The 20,820-nt window shown below is 34.1% G+C and overlaps 4 protein-coding genes across 4 annotated transcripts; 1 reads left to right on the forward strand and 3 right to left on the reverse strand.

The window, feature by feature from the left end:
- Positions 1-228: 228 nt before the first annotated feature.
- LOC142621921 (late embryogenesis abundant protein At1g64065-like) lies at positions 229-1,160 on the reverse strand. The gene has a single exon (XM_075795296.1). The coding sequence runs from the start codon at positions 1,010-1,012 to the stop codon at positions 362-364; it is 651 nt and encodes a 216-aa protein (XP_075651411.1). The 5' UTR covers positions 1,013-1,160; the 3' UTR covers positions 229-361.
- A 3,703-nt stretch (positions 1,161-4,863) lies between these two features.
- Positions 4,864-5,636, reverse strand: LOC142639245 (late embryogenesis abundant protein At1g64065-like). Its single transcript, XM_075813431.1, has one exon. It carries the CDS (start codon positions 5,560-5,562, stop codon positions 4,900-4,902), a length of 663 nt encoding a protein of 220 aa, XP_075669546.1. The 5' UTR covers positions 5,563-5,636; the 3' UTR covers positions 4,864-4,899.
- Positions 5,637-11,666: 6,030 nt separating this feature from the next.
- Positions 11,667-12,726, forward strand: LOC142625107 (uncharacterized). The gene is made up of 3 exons (XM_075798812.1): positions 11,667-11,781; positions 11,871-12,037; positions 12,127-12,726. Exons 1-3 carry the CDS (start codon positions 11,667-11,669, stop codon positions 12,724-12,726), a joined length of 882 nt encoding a protein of 293 aa, XP_075654927.1.
- A 4,333-nt stretch (positions 12,727-17,059) lies between these two features.
- Positions 17,060-17,875, reverse strand: LOC142621994 (late embryogenesis abundant protein At1g64065-like). The gene has a single exon (XM_075795395.1). The coding sequence runs from the start codon at positions 17,781-17,783 to the stop codon at positions 17,136-17,138; it is 648 nt and encodes a 215-aa protein (XP_075651510.1). The 5' UTR covers positions 17,784-17,875; the 3' UTR covers positions 17,060-17,135.
- Between the last annotated feature and the right edge of the window lie 2,945 nt (positions 17,876-20,820).

Genomic DNA, 20,820 nt, shown 5'->3' on the forward strand with positions numbered 1-20,820 from the left:
ACCTGGGATCTAATAAGGTTGTGCCCTTAATACTTCTGCTTATTAATTACTTGTACCATTGTATGTACATTAGTTGGTCAAAGGTGATAGGCGTATAGTCAATGAGAAGGCCATTCAATTTGTCCTCTCAGCTTTCTCTTTTTTATGAGAATTTTAACTTCTACTTCTATTTTTTTTTTTTTTTATTTGTATGTTCGACTTTCTATTATTAAAACATTCGATATTATAAAAAAAAAAATTATTACATTGAAAAAAATATTCACATACACAAAAACGTGGTCAACAGAAGTATCCTCACATTATTTTAAAACCCAGCAAAAGAATAGAATAAAAACAAAAGGAAGCTAAATATCTTTTATATTTATTCGCAATTCATAGATTGGACCACCTTTGTTGTCACTTCAATGGTCATCGTGCAATTCATTTCGGCGGACTTCTTCTTCTTCATCACAAACATCAATTCCACTTTCCCACTGAGCTTTGCCTGGCTGTTCAGAGTTAATACACCAGCACCTAACTCACTTCCAAGACTAGCAGTGCTTTGCAGAGCATTTGAATTCACATTAGCTGTGACGGTAACTTTTTTGGTAGAACGCAGCCCAGCCTTACCTTTAGGAATAGTGACTTGCCCTACTGTTACACCCTCGTACATGAACGTGGCAATGGTGCTATCAAATTTGTAGGGACCAAAGTTTGAGTTCTTAACTCCAACTTGGGTTGTGAAGCTCAAGTCAAAGGAAGGTGATGCTTGGGTTCCAGTTTTGAAGTTCTGGAACGTGACATCAGTGCCCAACCTGACCTTAGGGGTCTTAACACGCATCACAGTGAGTGCAAAAACTAAGATAACAATAGTCTGAAACACAGCAAAAGCAGCAATATATATGGCCAACTTGATCCTTTTCTTTCGCTTGAGCTCCTGATCAGATGTCAGAGTACCAGACTCTTCATCACTTCTGGGTTGCTTATTTACTTGTGCGATAGGGTGCACCTGTTGGTTCATTTTCTCAGCCATTTTCTTCTCTGGGAAAAGTGAATAGAAAAGTTTTCTTCTGTTTGTTTATGCTAATTTCTTCTCTGAAAAAAGGAGTTTAGGATGCCTGGAGTTGTTTGTGGAAATGGCAGCAGAGTAAGTTATTATATATAGTGATGGAACAATTTGTGTGATAGAGTGAATAATGCAAATTGCAACTAGAGCTTCCTGGAAAATCATACACTAAACGCGGATCAGCGTGGGACCATTCACCTCTAGAAGGTCTTTCATATCAGGAAGAACGAATATTTCATCTATTGGAAATGGTGCTAACATGTGTTTTAGTATGACTTTTTGTGGTCTTACTTCTTTTTAAGTGTAGTTTATTGTGCTTCTAGAGGAAAAACGTGCATTCTTTGTGGAAAAGGATAGTCTCCATTACAAGGTTGGTATATTTCTTGGTTCACATTTCATTTTTCAAATCTAAAAAATGTATATTTAAACAGTGTGACAGTTTGTATTTATATGGTTAGATTTAGAAAATAAAATATGAATAACTATATAGAAAAAATAAACAGGTTTGTATCTATGTCATAGCGCATTAATAGAGGGAAATTGAGTAACATAGCCCCAACTAGTCATTCATAATAATTACTTGCTATTGAGTCTAAATGTTAAGCCCTAATTGGAACTCGATCTGGTATAAGTTTTGGGCTAATTAATGAATTACTGGTTTAACGGCCAAAATGGGCAAATGCCCATTTCACACACGAAATTCATCTTTTTGTCCAATTTTCCAAACTAATTAGGGAAATGCTCCTGTTTTGAAATTCAATTTTCTAAAAATCAAATTTCAATTCAAAACTCGATTTTTGGACAATCAAATTATAGCAAACTAAAAAATTAAAAAGATTTTTTTTTTGGAACTCGAGTTCCATGTAAAGTACTCAAGTTCCACGAACTCAAGTACCATGTGAAGTACTATAGTTCATAGAACTCAATTTCCTTAAAAAAATTCAAGTAGAACTCGTGTACTTCACATGGTACTCGAAATCCAAAAATATATATATATATATATATATATATATTTTCCCTAAGTCCATGTTCACTATAATTTGATATTCCAAAAATCGAGTTTTACATTTGGAATTCGATTTTTTGAAAATCGAGTTTTAAAACAGAGGCATTTCCTTAATTATATTGGGAAAGGGGGCAAAATGCTGAATTTTTTGTGTGAAATGGGTAAAATCACATTTTGGCCCTGGTTTAACCAATAGGTGATGCAGAATGGTTGATTGTGGGGAAAATAATTTTTAATATTTTATGTTGTTTCCCCTTTGCTAGTTGAATTAGGATTTTATTACCCATTTCCTAGTTGAATTAGGATTTTATGATTTTTTTTTTCCTACTTAAGTTATCTTCCTTTTTCTAGTAGAAGTAAGATTTTGTTAATTTTTTTTCTAAAAGGAGTAGGAGAAATCTCTTCCTATAGATACTCTTTCGAATGAGGGGGTGATTAGTTAGTTGTTATTAGTAAAATTTTCTTTTGCTAGCCTTAAATTCTTGCAAAACTTAGGTTTTGTGGAAGAGTTGTAGTTAATATATTTGTGACATAGATTCAGCTTCTACATGTGTACATTGATTACATCAATTGGTATCAAAGCCACCTGATGTTGCATCAATAGGCCACTATTCGAATTCTAGGTCCACTTAAAATTTATTAAAATTTAAAAATAAACATATATTAAAAATTCTTAGACCATTTTTTCTTTTGTACAAATAGATCTCGTGGATATTATGAAGTTTTAGGAACCACTAATCCAACCTCTTTAATTGGGGTTAGACTAATTTTGGAAAAGAAGATCAAATTATGTAAAATATTTACAATAAAATATTTAACATGTGTTGACATACTTAACCGAATATTAATTATAAATCACTCTTTTTTGTATAACGTAAGCATAAACAACTCAACATTTTTTCTTTTATAATTTTTTAAGGATCATATCCTTATGTTAATACTTAAGTATTTCCCTCTAATTAGGTCAATTAATATCAATTAGTGCATCCTGATAAATCCAAAAGTTTTTGTAGTGGTGCCTTAAGACACTGTGATAATGTTACGTTCACTGTAATTTCTCTAGATCCTGTGGTTGTCTGGACTCCCACACTAATAGTATTGGGCTTTAAGAAGTTCAACTTGGTATATGGGATCTATTCAATTTGGAGATAAGTGTGATGGTACACTCTTATAATAGACATTATTCAATACGCTTTATTCTTGTATTTCTAAATTCTGAGGTATATGGTTATGGACCTAATAAGTTGATTCTTTGGCTTTGAGGTGCTCACTCGAGGTACCTGTAGAGAGATACCAATGCATTGTACCTTTGAAAGGCCACTTGTTACGAGACATAACTTTGAAAACTGTGTGTTAGAAAAGTTACTAGTTGTTAAAGGGCCTGAATTTCTTTGTCCATTGCTGCTCTCCAGAAACATGAGTAGTAGCACAAACATAATCCTGTAAGTAAACTGGTTTAGTGGATTGCTTAGATGATCTTCTGATGGTGGTTCATGAGTTGATGTGGAAGCTGGTACAGATGTGACAGAAGTAGGAACTAAAGAATCAATTGAATCAAAAGCTACAGAAGAGGAATCAGAATGGAGAGAAGAAACCTGAACTGGAATAGGATCAAGAACAGAATCTGAACAAGCAATAGACTCATCTTGGATAGTAATAGGAGTGACAAAAAAATCATTACCTGAGTTGGAAGATGCAAGACCATCAACTTCAAAAATTGAAGTAAAAGGGTCTGAAATTGAGGCTTTACTATTAACAAAAGGAAATATGTTTTCATGAAAGACAACATCTCTAGATATGAAAACTATATTTGTGGACAAGTCTAAAACTTTGTAACCTTTGATCCCAAAAGGATAGCCTAGAAAAACAAACCTCATTGCTCTTGCTGCAAATTTGAACCTGTTATGTGCAAGTGTAGAAGCATAACAAAGGCAGCCAAAGATCCTTAAATGAGCATAGGAAGGAGGACTGCCATAAAGGACCTCATAAGGGGTTTTGTTAGATAGAGGTGTACTAGGAATCCTATTAATCAGATTTGCAGCAATTAAAACACAATGATCCCAAAGATGTAAAGGCAAATGAGAATGAAACATGAGGAACCTTGTTACATTTAAGATATGTTGATGTTTCCTCTCTACAACACAGCTCAAATGATGCAAAATGCCCCTTTTAGCAAAGAAATCACTCATGATGAATTCAGTTCCATTATCAGTTCTAATGACCTTTACTTTCCTAGAAAATTGAGTTTCAACCATAATGCAAAATTGCTCTAATATGGACTGAGTTTGTGATTTGTGCTTGAACAAGTAAACCCATGTACATCTAGAGCAATCATCCACTATAGTGAGGAAATATTTGCAAGAATCAATGGTTGATACAGAAAATGGACCCCACAAATCACAATGAATCAAATCAAAACAATTCCTAGAAATATGCAAACTTTCATGAAAAGGCAATTTTTTTTTTTTTTTTGTTTGGCAAGAGGACAAACATTACAAAAAAAATCTGCATTTGAATCACATATTTGGACATTATTTGACTTGAGTAAATTCAACTTAGCATTGGAAGGATGCCCCAACCTCATGTGCCAAATATTAAATTGTAGCCAATAAATATGTATATGCACAAAATTATGATAAGAACAACAAACAACTCTTATAAAATGATAAAATTACAGAAGTCTTTATCTTAATTGATATCTTCTCATATATTAGTTTGGAGGTTAAAAGTATGTTGTAAATATTTCAAGCTAAAAGAAAAAAAAAAAAAATATATATATATATATATATATATTTTTTTTTTTTTTGGGGGAAACACAAGAAATGAAGCTGAACAGCCATTATGCTGACTAGCAAATCATAGATTTGACCGCCTTTGTTGACGAATCAACGGTCATAGTGCAGTTCATTTCGGCTGACTTCTTCTTCTTCATCATAAGCATGAACACCACTTTCCCCTTAAGCTTGGCATGGCAGTTCAGAGTTAAAACCCCAGCACCTAACTCACTTCCAAGTTTGGTAGTGGATGGCAGGGCGTTTGAATTTACGTTAACTGTGACAGTAACTTTTTTTGTCGAACGCATCCCAGCCGTATGTTTAGGAATAGTGACTTGCCCCACTGTCACACCCTGGTACATAAAGGTGGCATTGGTGCTATCAAATTTGTAGGGACCAAAGTTTGTGTTCTTAACCCGAACTTGGGCTGTGAAGCTCAAGTCGAAGGAAGGTCTTGCTTGGGTTCCAATCTTGAAGTTCTGGAACGTGACATTAGTGCCTAACCTGACCTTAGGGGTCCTAGCTTTCATCAAAACGAGTGCAAAGACCAAGATGACCATGATTTCAAACACAACAAAAGCAGAAATATATATGGCTAACTTGATCCTTTTCTTTCGCCTGAGCACATGGTCAGGTGTTAAAGGGCCAGAGTCTTCAATGTTTTCATCACTTCTACTAAATTGCCTATCTGCCACTGGTACTAAAGGGTACACCTGTTGGTTCGGTCGATCAACCATTTTTCTTCTTTGGGATTTGTGAATAGACAAGTTTTCTTATAATTTCTTCTCTGAAAGGGGTTTAGGATATATAGTTGGAGTAATTATTTGTGGAAATGGCAGCTGAGTAAGTGCTTATATATAGTGTGAATTAATAGTGCAGCCACCAAATGCGTCTTGTAATTAGGGTGGATTTGTTGACGTCTAGATGGTCTCTTGCTTAGGAATTAAGGGATATCTGATTGTAAGGAAATATTGCGATGCGTCCTGATTGGAAGGAAACGGACTTTTTATTGTTCTTTAAAGAGTTTTTTTTTTTTTTTTTTTTTGAGGAAAACGTAGAATTTGGTGGCCTTTACCTCCTGTTGTAAGAGTTCTTTCTTTTTCTTTTTCTTTTTTTTCTTTTTTTTTAAATTTTTGTTGGTAAATCAGTTTTTTTTTTTGTGGTAAGAGTTGGTAAATCAGTTAAATTGGTAGTTGGTTTGGGTGTGGTCAGAAGCGCGTTGATATTATTAACCATCATAACGAGTCAAAAGGGACCCCTACAAACCAGGGAAGAACCCTTCAAAACAATCCTATGAGAGCAAATGATACAGAGGAAAAGACACTAATTAACCAAGACAGACCAAAGCTAGAAACCAAAAAAATTGCACTTATCAATCAAATATTTAAATAAGAATTTTTGTACTGTTCTTCACATTCCAGCCGAGCTCTAACGTCTCTTTTGATCTTCTTAAAAATCAGCTCCTCATTCCAGATAGACAATAAACCACCATGCCAATTTACAAATAGAGACGCTCAAGCTGTTACCTTTCAGACGAGTTGTGATCCCCCTCAATCTACCCAATCTTCCCATTTATAAATAGCATCAAAGATAAGGCAAAGTTGCATTACTTAATAATCCCACATCCTCCTAGCAAAGGGACAGTCAAAGAAGAGATGGTCCCTGTCCTCAAGAAAATTTCTGCATAACACATACTAGCCTTTACACATGCTACGCTCATGTTCAGGCTCTTCCTACTTTTTATTTAACTAAAAATTTGGAATCCTATATAAACAGTGTTACACAGTTTATAAATAAAGGCAAAGGAGATTTAGATCCTCTAGATTTTTTACAGTATTCTACCATGTATAATTTTTTAAATCCTTTCATTTCCTTCAAAACAAATGGTTATGATGTTGCCACATTAGCAATCCAAAAATACAATCCTAAATTATTCTTTCAAAACACAAAAAACACACTTTATTAATCCTAAACATTGCACCTGTTGAACTTCTAGTTTAACTTTTCTATGTTACTCTTTCTTCCAGAATAATCCCCAACCCAAAAGGGCAAAAACAATCCTTTCCTCCGTTGATTAAGTAAGAAATAAACCAGTAAAAGTTAAGGTGGACTCCCAAGCCAAAGCAAATCCTATTACTGGAGTCTAAATTCAACAGTTGGGTGGTTAATCCTCCCAAAGATGAAACAGTAAATAAGAAATTTGCTTGAGAAATTCGGTTCAGTTGGGGAGGCAATCGTTTTCTAATGGTTTCAGAACCGATGCTCAAGATCTCAATCCAACAACTCCAGATGCAAGCTACGCTTGAAAAAATCACAAGATTTTCATTTTTAAAAGAGAATTTTGATGAAAAATAATTGGACTATTAATTGGTTTTAAAAGATATAAACGGGGAGAAAAATGCAAAAGTTATTAATGATTGTTGTCTTTGAGTTGATGAGTTTTCTGAAAAAAGAAAAAGAAACAGAGCTAGGTCCAAATTAAAAATAAAAAATAAATCTAGAAGTTGAACGACATTTAGGATAGATATGAATAAATTTTTGTGCTTTGAAAGAATAATTTAAGATGATATAATTGAGTTGATGATGTGGCAGTCTCTTGACCATTTAATTTTAAGGAAGGGTGATGATTTAAAGAAGTCAATGTTGTAGTGTACATTATTAATTCTAAAGGATTTGGGAATTTGCAAAAGGAAAAAACCTAGATATTTTTCCAGTGAAATTTGGGCACAAAATGATATGATGCTTTGGCCGAGTGGGTGAGGTGAGGAAATCATGGATTCATGATTATGTGCCTTGGTAGTTTTAAATTTTATGAATGTTTGAACAAATACTACTAATTCGAATAGTTTATATCTTAGAAGTTGTGATTGGGATGATAATGATAAGTAATTTTTTTACGTGAGTAATTGAGAGATAATGTTTTTTTTTTTTTTTTTTTTTGGGACAATAAAACCTGATAATGTTGAAATGGCTTTGTGGATTATCAAAAAAAAAAAAAAAAGAAAGTGGGCTTGTGCAAGTTTTTTTGTTTTTGATTTTTCAATAACGGGAGTGTTGCAATACATGGAGGGAGGAGTCTAGATGGAAGAAACTGCTTTAGGAATTTTAAATTAGTAATTTTACATGTTTAACCTTTTTATTTAAACTTTCTAAATAGTTAGATTTTACGGTACTTTAGGCATTTAAAAGTAGGAATTCAAATAGAAAAAACTCTTAAATATGGGTAATTATTGGGTAGTCCTGGCGTACCATAAATATGTGCTCCCCTATCTTACATAACTGTGGGTCCCACTAATTAAATTTATAGTAGGACCAAAAATTCATGTGAGAGATGAGAGTACGCATTTATGTGGCGTTTGGTATGGGAGAATGTTTTAGGATTCTCAGGAATGTTTAAAGATTCCTATGTTTGGTTTCAAATTACGCTTAGGAATCAGATGCTAGGGGAATCTGGATTCCCCCCTTAAACCCCTCTCAGTGAGAATGTGGATTCCCTTTAAAACAGGTAGGAATCCAGATTCCCAAGCTTAAAAGAAATTGTATTTTTTTATAAATTGACAATTTTAACCCTTTTTCCTTATCATTTAAACAATTAAGATAAACTATAAACAAATTATCAATATCTTCTCTCTTGTCTTTATCTTTTCCCGCCAAAACAACATAAGGATAAACAACCCTGTTAATATATTTTTTAACAAAGTTCTATTTAGATTTTACGTGTGAAAAAAAAAGTTTGAAGGAGACTCTCCATTATTGCTAGGTATTCAGTTTTTTTTTTTTTTTTTTTTTTTTTGGTTGAGAAATCACATTTACTATTGTGTGTATTGTTCAACAAAACTTTAATGAATTTGTTTTCATGAGAATTTGTTAATGTATCTATCCGTATCTCAGATCTTAGTTTTGTTTAGTTTCTAGAAATATAGATCTAATTAGTAGCTTCATGTAGTCTTTTTTTTTTTTTTTTGATTTATAGCTTTGTTTCTAGATTCATATGTTACAGTACATGTCAATAATTTGTATCCTCTCTAGTGCTTTTGTTTTTTATTTTACAATGATACAGAATGCATAAATTTTTAATAACCCATGGTATTTGTATGCAACGATGGTGCCAAAGTTAAAAATCTTTAGACTCTTGTTGCAGTAATGGCTGTCTACAGCGTAGCTCAAAGCTGGTGGTATTTTATCACTCTTTTTTTTTTTTTTTAATCCCGCTCAACATAATATTTCTTTCTTTCTTTTTCTATTTCTTTTTTACTCAGCCTCCAGACGTTTCTTTTTCTCTCCTTCTCAAAGCTCTCACAGTCTCACCTCTTTCTCATCCTCAGAGTCTCATCGTCATCCATCATCCTCACCGATAATCCTCCTCATCCATCATCCTCACCGATTCATCATCCTCCTCATCGCTGCCACCAAAGCCCACACACCATCGCTGCTGCTCACGCACCATCACACCCAAGCTCACATATCATCGCCGACCCATGCAACATTGGCGACCCGATTCATCATCCTCCTCACCCATTTTCAAAGCTAAGCTCCATTCATCCATCATCCTTCGCCGATTTGTTGATTTTGCATTTGGGTTTGTGTGTGTTTGCATATGGGTCTTAATTTGGGTGTGTTTGCATTTGGATCTGTATTGAAAAGATCCTAAATTTCTTGAAGTTTCGTTTGTTCAGCTGTTTTATGATGCTTGTAATTTCGTTTGTAATTCATTGTTCAGCTGTTTTATGATGCTTTAGTTTGAGTGTTGTGAAATGTCTGATTGGTGTGTATGGAGATTTTAAATTCTACTAGAACATAGTGATGACTTATATATTTTGTGGGGGTTTCACAATAGCTGTTTTATGATGCTTGTATTTTTGTTTGTAATTAATTGTTCAGCTGTTTTATGATTCATTGGTTTGATATTATTGTGAGAATATATAATGGAGGAAACTCATTTTACTCTTTTTGCACTGGTCATTTACGGGCAATAGCTAGTCTAAGATTAAAAACAACAGATTTTTTTAGCTAATAAGAATTTATTAGTAAGTATCCCAAGTAGTTTTCTTCCATTATATTAGTTACATAGCTATATGTCACACTGGTAGCTAGTCTAGTAGTAGTTGTTTTCATAATTTGTAATTTTCTTAAATGTCAAGTTTTTATTTCTTGTGTATGACTATAGTGATGGCTCGACCACCAAGGAATCATAAAAAGAAAATTTTAGTTGTGTTGCTACATCAATTAGATTTACTACGTCAAATGTGGATGATGTTAGTGCACATGTGTGCAATAGTGATTCTTTTTAGGAATAGGAGAGTTGGAAGAATTGGAGGTTGGGGTGACCAAATATTAGAGAGAGCAAATGTGAGAGTTGTGAATATGAATCAAATGGTTTGGATGGATGATACAGCATCCATAAACAATGTACGAATGGACAGGAGAGCATTTAGAAAACTTTGTGACATGCTCCACATACATGGGGGTTTGAGGCCATCTAAGAATATGGAAATGGATGAGATGGTAGCGTGTTTTCTACATGTACTTGCACATCATGCAAAAAATAGAGTTATAGCACGGCAATTAGCTCGGTCGGGTGAGAGTATAAGTAGAAACTTCAATCTTTGTATTGCATCTTGTCCTTCGTCTTCATAGCATCCTTTTTAGAAACGGGAGCCTATACTTGAGAAGCTTGTCTTGATGAAAGATGGAAATGGTTTAAGGTACATTACTATTTAGATTAGAGTGTTTCTATGTATTTCTTATTATTGATTTAAATTTAATGAATAAGTCCTATAATAGAATTGTCTAGGTGCACTAGATGGAACCTATATTCCAGTCAATGTGTCAATTGAAGACAGGCCTAGATATCGAACTAGGAAAAATGAAATAGCCACCAATGTGTTGGGAGTGTGTTCGCACGATATGCAATTTATCTATCTATTGCCTGGTTGGGAGGGTTCAGCTGCAAATTCTAGAGTTTTGAGGGATGCAATTTCTAGGAGAAATGGATTGAAAGTCCCTCAAGGTAAATAAATACTTATTAATCAGTTTTTTTTGGACACGTCTATTTAAATTCTTATAGTTTAAAAATGGTGTTAGGTTACTACTACTTGTGTGATGCTGGTTACACCAATGGTGAGGGATTTCTTGCACCATATAAAGCACAAAGATATCACTTGAATGATTGGAGGCAGGGCCACCAACCTACTTCTTCTAAAGAGTTTTTTAATATGAAACACTCTTTTGCTAGGAATATCATTGAGAGAGCCTTTGGCCTACTAAAAGGAAGATGGGCAATACTTAGGTGTAGATCATTTTATCCAATCAAGACCCAATGTTGGATCATTTCAGCTTGTGCACTACTCCACAACTATATAAGAAGAGAGATGTCACTTGACCCTGAAGAGAACTCTCCCTTGTCTGACAACTTAGGTGCTCAAGAGTTGGATGGTGAGCATATAAGGTATGTGGAGACATCTGATGCATGGAGTGATTGGAGAGATAAGTTGGCTGAAGAAATGTATGAACAATGGAGGGCCTCTAGGCATTGAATTGGAGATGATGTTTACTTAGTATTTTTCATTCTATTATATAGTTAGGTGCTCCTCAATTTGACATTACAGTTACATAGTTTGTAATTTTCTCATTTACAATTTATGTTCAATTTGGAATATGGTTTTTGTTATTTATTTAAAAATTCCAAGAATTTGTTTTATAATATAATTTCAGTTGGTGCTATTTTTTTGTCATGTTTGTTGTTCCTTTACACAGTTTGTTGACCTTAATTACCATCATGAATGCAGTACTTACATTTATATTTGGATAATTATGTATAATGTTCAACTTTTGCATAGACATGGAAAATACATATAGTGAACCTGTCAATGAAGGAAAGAGAGGAACTAAATTCCAATGGAAAGCTGAAGAAGATGATAAGTTGGTTGAGTGTTTATTGGAACTGGCTGGTGTAGGTTTGGTGATGTTAAATGGAAAGCAAAAAATGGTTTTAATTTGGTTTTACGGCTAAATTAGAAGGCTAATTTGGAGAAAAAATTGCCAGGATGTGGTATAAAGGCAAGTCCACATATAGAATCTAGATACAAAACTTTAAGAAAACAATATCGAGCAATAGTTGACATGCTTGGTCCAAATGCCAGTGGTTTTGGTTGGAATGATAATGAGAAAATGGTTGTGGTTGAGAAACAAATTTTTGAAGATTGGGTCAAGGTAATTTTTTTTTTTTTTTTTGTCATTCATGTTTTAAAGACCAATTTTTATTTTATTATTGAATTTTTATATTTTTTGTTTCCTATCAGGGTCATCCAGATGCTAAGGGATTGCGGAATAAGCGCTTCCCTCATTTTGATGACTTAGCACTTGTGTTTGGTAAAGATAGGGCCAGTGGGGATAGAGCTCAACATGCTATAGATGCAACAGAGGAGCTAGCTAGAGGTCAAGAAAACCAATCTCCTACAAATGAAGCTGAGACAGAAAAAAATGCTGGTATAGGAGAGATCAATGGAAATGATTCTGGTTCCCAAACAGAAATACCCAATCAAGGTTCTAGCTCAAAGAATCTAAATAAGAAGAGGCCAAGATCCAATGATGAACTAATTGAGACCTTAATGGAGACAATGAAAGACTTTGGGAAGAAGTATGAAGAAACTAATGGGCATATGGCCACCATTGCATCTTGCTTCAAGATTGAGTCAGAGGAAGCTGAGAGAAGAATGAAAGTATTCAATGAGCTATTGAAAATCGAAGGACTTTCTATATCAGAAAGAATCAAAGCTGGAGAATTGCTTACAGCTGATACACGTAAATGTGATTTTTTTTACTCATTGTCTGGGGATGTTAGGTATGACTATGTTATTCAAGTGCTCACAGATGCAGGGATGAATACATTATATGTGTAATAGGCAATTTTTTTCATTGTTGATGAACTACTTTTACTTTATTGCTACTTCTATGGTCTTATAGACCTAAACATGGTCAGGTTGTTTTGTTATGGATTAAGCTTTTAAATATTATTATTAGGAATAAAGTATTTGAGGATTTAAATAGTTATTTTTGTATTGTTCTTGTCATTTTAAAGGAAGATTTTTTTTAAAGGACTTGGTATTTGAGTTAGCTTTGGAAAATTTGTATTTGAGGTCAAAATATTCACAAGTGTCATACGTAGCACAGCTGGAAAATAATGACAAGATTAATTTATAGCAATATATAAATTAAAGTATAATATGATGAAGTTTCTATGGTTTGATATGAACATCTTTATCATTTTCTTTGTCCTTCAATGGAGGCTGGAAAAAAAAAAAAGACAAATTGAAAATGAAGCTATTGTATGGCTTATATCAATGCTTTGCGACTTGTCTTAGGGAGTGAAGATAGTGACTTTGAAAAAAATGAGGAAACAAAGGATAGAAGGGCACAAAAAAAGGTGAGGCTCCTAGACTAAGAGAGTCCAGCCTCATTCTGAACAACATTTACAATAGAAGGACCATCTTGCTAAGTTATGGCAGCCAAATTTCCAGCTCTAGGCATTGAAATTCCAGCTAGATTGCTCCGAAAGGTCCGAAGGGCATCCTTTGCAAAAGTGACAAGCCGCCACTGTGAGACAGGCTTTGACTTACTCAAAGCTTCAATGCAGGCCATAGAATTCCCTTCAAACACCATCTGATCTACATTCAATTGTCTAGCCAAACTAACCGCCCAAAGGATTGCTTTTGCTTTTGCTTTGGCTTGGACATGGATGTTGGTATTTATACCAAATTATATCTCCAATCTCTAGCCACTACAGCACTACTGCAATGTAAGAACTAGATTTGCGCACTAGAGTCGGGTGAAGAAGCGGTTACACAAAGAATTATTGGCATTAACAAGTGCCAGGAATTTGTTGATAGAAAATTTTAGAAAATTTTTAATACTACTTTAATGAGAAATATAAAGAAGTGTTTAAAAAGTTGGTTTTTTTTTTTTTTTTTTTTTTCTTATTTCATAAAAAAAAAAGTTTCGAAATCTATGCTCTTAGTTAACTATTAATTTTTCCCAATTTTGTAAGGAAAAAAATTAATGGAAAAGAAAATTTTAAATTTCTAGAAACTTGTTAGGAAATTTTTTTTTTTTAAATTGATTTTTTCTGCCATTTTTTTTTATACATTTCATAAAAGTAGTGTCAAAATAATTCATTAACAAAGAGGTACCATTAATTAATTCAAATTAGGTGACACCTTTGTTTACCTGTCGATTGAGCAAATTACAATATCATTGATTAAAAACGTCAATTTCATATTAATTCTAATTTTTTTTTATCTATCTATTTAGAGGAAGATATTTTTAATAGTTTATATATATTTTTCATTATTTATTTAAAGGAAGTTTTTTTTAAAAGGACTTGATAGTTCACATTCAAATCTAAGGACAAAATGGGAAAAATAAATAATTCATTTAAGATTCCTGAGAATACACCATACATTATCATCTCACATTCCTGAGAATCTCCCAATGAAACCAAACATAGGAATAAATACATTCCTAGGAATCTGGATGCCAAAAGTAATGTGGATTCCCCCGTACCAAACGCCACATAAGTACTTCCGGAGTATTCAATAATTTTCGCTTAAATATTTGTGTGTATATATATATATATATATATATATATATATATATATATATATATATATATATTTTGCTAAATAATTCAAAGTCCCTGGCACATACCCCTTTTCTCATATCTACTACTTGATATGCTGTGCATTGATGAGAGTTTCACTTCCCCATTCTTGCTCTATTGACTCGATAGTATTGCAGGAGCTAGCTTGATGAAAGTTTGAATTCCATACTACTTTTAATTAAGATTACACTCTTTCTGCCAAATGTCTTGTAGTTGAATTGACACATCTCCATGCACAAAGTACTTGAGGCTCTAGGGAAGAAGGGGTTCGAGCTGCAGCGTTAGCAGCATGTTGTAATTATTATTATTTAAAAAAAAAAGATTAAACTCTTTCTTTTATTTGATTTTCTTCTCATATATTGTTGGTGGATTAATTATGAACATTGTAGAATAGGAACAAAATACTTTGTAATAGTTTCATTACCATATGCGTATGTGTGTGACAAAAGAGAGACATACCTTTCTCGGCCTTTTGGCAAAGATCAAGTCTGACAAAGAAAGACAGAGGGGTAAAGCTACCGGTTGTTTTTTCTTTGGGTGTGGGAAAGAGAATATCTTCACGTGACATAAGCAGATTAATGATTTTTCAATAGTCTTAATGATTTTTTAAATTACTCAAATCTTCATGTACTACATCAATATCAATGAAGTTAATTTCTTACCGTATTGGTCGGTATGGCCATAATTTTTCATGCTGGTGCTTGGACTGGTACAAGAATTGGGTTGATTCGTACCGTCCTAAATACCGATGTATTTCGGCTTGTTTCGGCCATTTCGGCGGATTCTGGTGCTTTTCGGCAGTAAATTCGGTTCGGACCGGTACAAACTGGGCAAAATGGGCTTTTGCCATTTTCGCGAAAAAAAATCAGCATGTTGCCCTATTTTCCCAAACTAATTAAGGAAATGCCCCTCTTTTAAAACTCGATTTTCTCAAAATCGAGTTAAGCCCTATAGCGACGTTTTAAGGAGCCTATAGTGATGTTTTTAAGGACCTATAGCGGCGTTTTGTAACTCGAGCTCCATGAAGTCGAGTTATAGGTATAAAAAAAAAATTAAAAAAAAAAAAAAAACTTGCATGTAACTCGATTTCATGGAGGTCGAATTACAAAACGCCGTTATATGTCCTTAAAACGTCATTATAGGCTTCTTAAAACGTCGTTATAGGGATTTAGAAAAAAAAAAAAAAATTTTGAAACTCGATTTTGAGAAAATCAAGTTTCAAAAGAGGGTCATTTCCCTGTTTAGTTTGGGAAAGAGGGCATTTACCCTTCTTTTTTTTTTGTGTGAAATGGGCATTTGCCCATTTTCGCCTTCAAACTAAAATGGGTTTTCATTAAAAATAAATAAATAAATAAAAATTTACTACTTACAGCGCCTCTTCACCATTGTTGAACCTTCATCCACTAGTAAGATATTGTCAAATCTTGAGGCTTGAGCTTGCTGCCATCCCATAGTAGCTTCTTCAGTTTTTTTCTCTTCCTCGTTGTCACTCTTTCTTTAGGCATTTTTGGTCTGGGTTTCTAAACATAATGTTAGCAGAGAAACCGAAGGGACAAGAGGTCAAAAATCAAGATGACTGTCACTTTTTTACACCTACTCACTTTCTGATTCTTATTAAAAGTCTTTTTTTTTTTTAATTATTATTTAACAAAAGTTACTGAAGGGTGGACAAACCAACATGGTTTATCTGCCACTCTTTGACTTTTTTATTTTTTGAGTTTTGATTTTTGTTTTTTAATTTCTTAGAAAATCATTTACAATTTACTATTCTTTTCTTTTTTACCACTTCTATGTAGAAGGCTTATTATGCTTTTTAATATTTTATTATTGAGTAGTGAAATGGGCTAGGCATTCGCTTAAAATAATTTGAACAAAAGAGGTAAAAATTTGAAATGTAATTAGATATATTAATTTATATATAATTTTTTTATTTGTTGCGGTAACTCCGAAACGGTACACCGATATTCACTGGTACCGAAATATTTCATTCTACTGACCAAAACGAAATGCCTTCCGGTACGGTATTGACTCCATTGATTAATATAATCTAATAGTCTTAATGATTTTTTAAATTATACTACTCAAAATTTTCTTGTTTTTCTTTGTGTTAGTATACATGGAGTATAGTACAGTATAGTCTATCATTCCATTTTTATTAAAAAAGGCAAAAATTTAATTTACATACTATAGTTTCGTGAGTCCATCAGATCTAAATTTTAACATTTTGGGTCTTTAATTTGACAACATTGTTATTTCACTATTTTTTTCTACAACCGTTTGAAAATTGTTGTTTATTAATTCTCTTAAGATGAGGTTGTTTCACGTTTGTAAAATTAAAAAATAGTTTAAAACAATGTCATTTTAAGATATAACAGCATTTTTCACATGAGAATTGGATGAAAAAACTAAAATGACAACATTAAAAATTTACGGATTGAAATGCCCAAATTTAAATTTATTGTATTAAAATGATTATTCATCAAATTTAAAATTTATAGAATGTAAACTTTATTTTTGCCAAAAAGATATATATATATATATAACTCTCACATGGTAATTCCAAACAATTATGATAATAAGAACAAAACAATTACAAATCCATCAAAAGAATATAGAATTAAAAGAAATGAAGCTAAACAGCGTTTATGTTTACTAGCAAATCATAGATTGGACCGCCTTTGTTGACAAATCAATAGTCATAGTGCAGTTCATTTCGGCTGATTTCTTCTTCTTCATTATAAACATCAATTCCACTTTCCCACTAAGTTTGGCATGGCTGTTCAGAGTTAAAACGTGAGCACCTAACTCACTTCCAAGATTGGTAGTACTTGGCAGCGCATTTGAATTCACATTTACTGTGACACCAACTTTTTTGGTCGAACGGAGCCCAGCCTTATTCTTAGGAATAAGGACTTGCCCCACTGTCACACCCTGGTACATGAATGTGGCAATGGTGCTATCAAATTTGTAGGGACCAAAGTTTGTGTTCTTAACCCGAACTTGGGTTGTGACGCTCAAGTCAAAGAAAGGTGATGCTTGGGTACCAGTGCTGAAGTTCTGGAACGTGACATCAGTTCCCAATCTGACCTTAGGGGTCTTAACACGCATCACAGTGAGAGCAAAGACCAAGATGACAGCGGTCTGAAACACAGCAAAAGCAGCAATATATATGGCTAACTTGATCATTTTCTTTCTCTTGAGCTCCTGATCAGAAGTTAAAGAGCCAGACTCTTCATCACTTCTGGGTTGCTTAGTTGCTGGTGCGAAAGGGTATACCTGCTGGTTCGTCTTCTCTGCCATTTTCTTTTCTTGGAGCAGTGAATGAAAAAGCTTTATTCTGCCTGTTTATGCTAGTTCCTTTTCTGAGAGAGGACTTTATGCTAATGGCAGCAGATTAGGTGCTTATATATAGTGCTCTGACATTTTGTCTGATTGAGTGAACTAATAATGCAACTAGAGCTTCCGGGAAAATGTGGCAAACGCGCATCGGCGTGGGAATGTTGACATCTAGTTCTAGTCTTCTAGATGGCTTCTTATTTCGGGATAACGATTTGAGAGAAATAATGCCACGCCTTATTGCGAAAAAGACTTTGGCTACTAGAGGAAAACGCATACGTGTTCTAGGCACTAGGATTCTCCTGAGTACAAGGTCGGCACACTGGAGTATGGACCAATAAACCCAAGTCACATAAAATAAACTAGCTTCCTCACACGCGCTTTGCGTGCAATGAGTTTTTTTTTTTTATGTATTTTTTTATATAGAAAAAAACTGTATTTTTATTTTATTTTATATATATAATTGTTATTTTGAAAATCTAATTTATAAGTGGATAAAATAATTTAAAAATTAACAGAAAAGTGGTCATATTTTTTAGGCAATGTTTTAGTGGAAGTTAGAGTTGTATTTTTACCAGATTGTCCTTTAGTTTTATCTCTATCTAAACATAGAGGTATGAGGGCATTTTTTAACTAAAAAATAAAGAATCCAAACAGAAAAAGTCCCTTAAATAATAGTATAGATACACTTATTGATGTGATAGATTGTTACGAGTAACTACGATGTGACAGGTAACTGAAAAGTGATGTAAATAATGGGTTAAGATGAGAATTAGTGAAAATTTACTAATTTATAAGAGTAAAATAAGCCGTCAAATTTATTATACAAGTAGCATTATTCAGTAAATAAATAAATAAGAGAATAACACATAGTCTCAAATGTCTTGTCATAGCCAAAGACATCTTTAGTATGTTGCCATTTCCTTAGAGCACAAGCATCCAGGATGCCAAAAAAGTTCTATTTTACACCCTAAAAACTTACTTTATCTATTTTATCATTTTATTTTACAACATACCCAACATCTCAATTTCTTTTTTCAATACAACTTATTAAACTAATATAAACTACAACATTAAATAATATAAAAATTTCTCTCCCTTTCCTCATTAAACCCACACCTTGTGTCTCTCTCAAGCAAACCCAGCAGCAACCACCACATCTAGCAAACCCACCACCGGTAGCAACCACCTACCACCAAAGCTTAGGCACCACCACCACCAACCAATCACCAAAATTGAACCAAGCACCCCCACCCAAATCCCAACCCACCGACCCAAAATTGAAACCCACTGCCTCTAAATCACAATCCACAGCCACCTGAACCCCCACAAAAAGTCCAAACTGCTGCCACCCCCACCGATCTGGCCATGCATCGATCCAAACCAACACCTTCGAATCCACTACCCCAACCAATCCAAACCACCCAAACAGCCACCAAAATAACACCCAAAACCCACATCCAAACTGCCAAAACAACACCCAAAACAGCCACCCAAACAACCAGCAGCCAATGACCATCAAACCCAAGACCCACAACACGTTCAAACAGAAGCCTCAAACATCGATTCAACAAACCCATGCCCACGACGGCAAAACCAAGACCCACGACTCACAACCCACGATGGCAAAACCTAGCCCATGACCCACGACGTAAAAAACCCAGCCCACCTATGACCCACCACCGCTGCACCATTCAGCCACCCACCACCTAACCATGGACCCAAACCTTGCCAACTAACCATGACCCAAACTTGGCCACCTTCACAAAATGTGAGAATAAAATATTATTATTTGTTTTACAACCAAAGCTATAGTAGGTTCTATGTTTAAGAACCCACTGTTCACAGGTTGTAAATTATTTTAGAAATACATACCCAGATGGAGCTAGTGTTTTGGCTTGTTGGTGGGCAAAATAGCAACTAGGGGGTGTTTACACCCCCAATGCTATTGATCTTAATTACTAAGTACCTAGGGGAAAAAAAGGGGGATGGGGGTCTATGTTTCATGACCTGGGGCAAGGGTGAGTTAAGTTTAAGATATATATCTAACCACGATAAGGAAAAAAAAATGTCTTGTCATAATAATTAGAAAATGCTAAAAATAACACTAATTTTATTACATAGCTTGACTCCATTCAACCAATTGAGCTACATAAATTTTGTTTTAAATGTTCAGGCCCGAGCCATGGAATTTGTGCCCTAGTTGCCGAGATCATATAAAAGGCTTGCCTAGGTCAACATGTACTTAAAGAGAACACAAATTTTTAAATCGATATTCCTACTACTTTTGTGTGTGCCAAGGGTTTTGTACCGAGCATCATCTTTGGCATCGTATTGAAGAAGATTAAGGTGTTCCAAGTGATGGTGCTATAAGAACCTAATTCAATCAAGCTGTTCATGTAGTCACATGAGTCAATTATACTATAGGCAACAATGCTAGCGAAGATCAATATTTTCTTTTATTGTAAACATGCGTTCTACTTAGTGAATTATTCTATTAGGTGGTGATCAATAAACCCCTAGAGAGTTTTTCCTGTCGGGGTTTTCTTTGATCATGACCATATCGCTTGTGTTTTTATCTTTTAGCTAAATTTAATATTTGTGATATAGTTGTGCCCGTTACTAAATTAGTATTCATTGCATAATTTATTTAAATAATCACGTTGGTGAATTTTAATTTAAAAAAAAAAAAAAAGTTGATGATGTTGAAAATTATCAATTAGTCACACGGTCCTCACGTGCCCTAGGCAAGACCTGCATAACAAAAAGAAGGAAAAAAGACCCTATGAAGAGTACCGGAGTGGTACCCCAGCCAAATACCCTCCGAATGTCAAGTTAGAGAATTTTCATAACTTTAGAGCACTAAAGCTGGGGTAAATTATGCATACCTTGGTCTCTGAGGGTTTTGGGTTTTTATAGTAGTGTGGAACCGACCTTGGTTTCTTGGCGAAGAGGAATATTTTCTTGCAGAGAAGATCCTCATAAATGCGCGTATTTTACA

This window comes from Castanea sativa, chromosome 1 (genome assembly GCF_040712315.1).
Source record: "Castanea sativa cultivar Marrone di Chiusa Pesio chromosome 1, ASM4071231v1".
Taxonomy (NCBI): domain Eukaryota; kingdom Viridiplantae; phylum Streptophyta; class Magnoliopsida; order Fagales; family Fagaceae; genus Castanea; species Castanea sativa.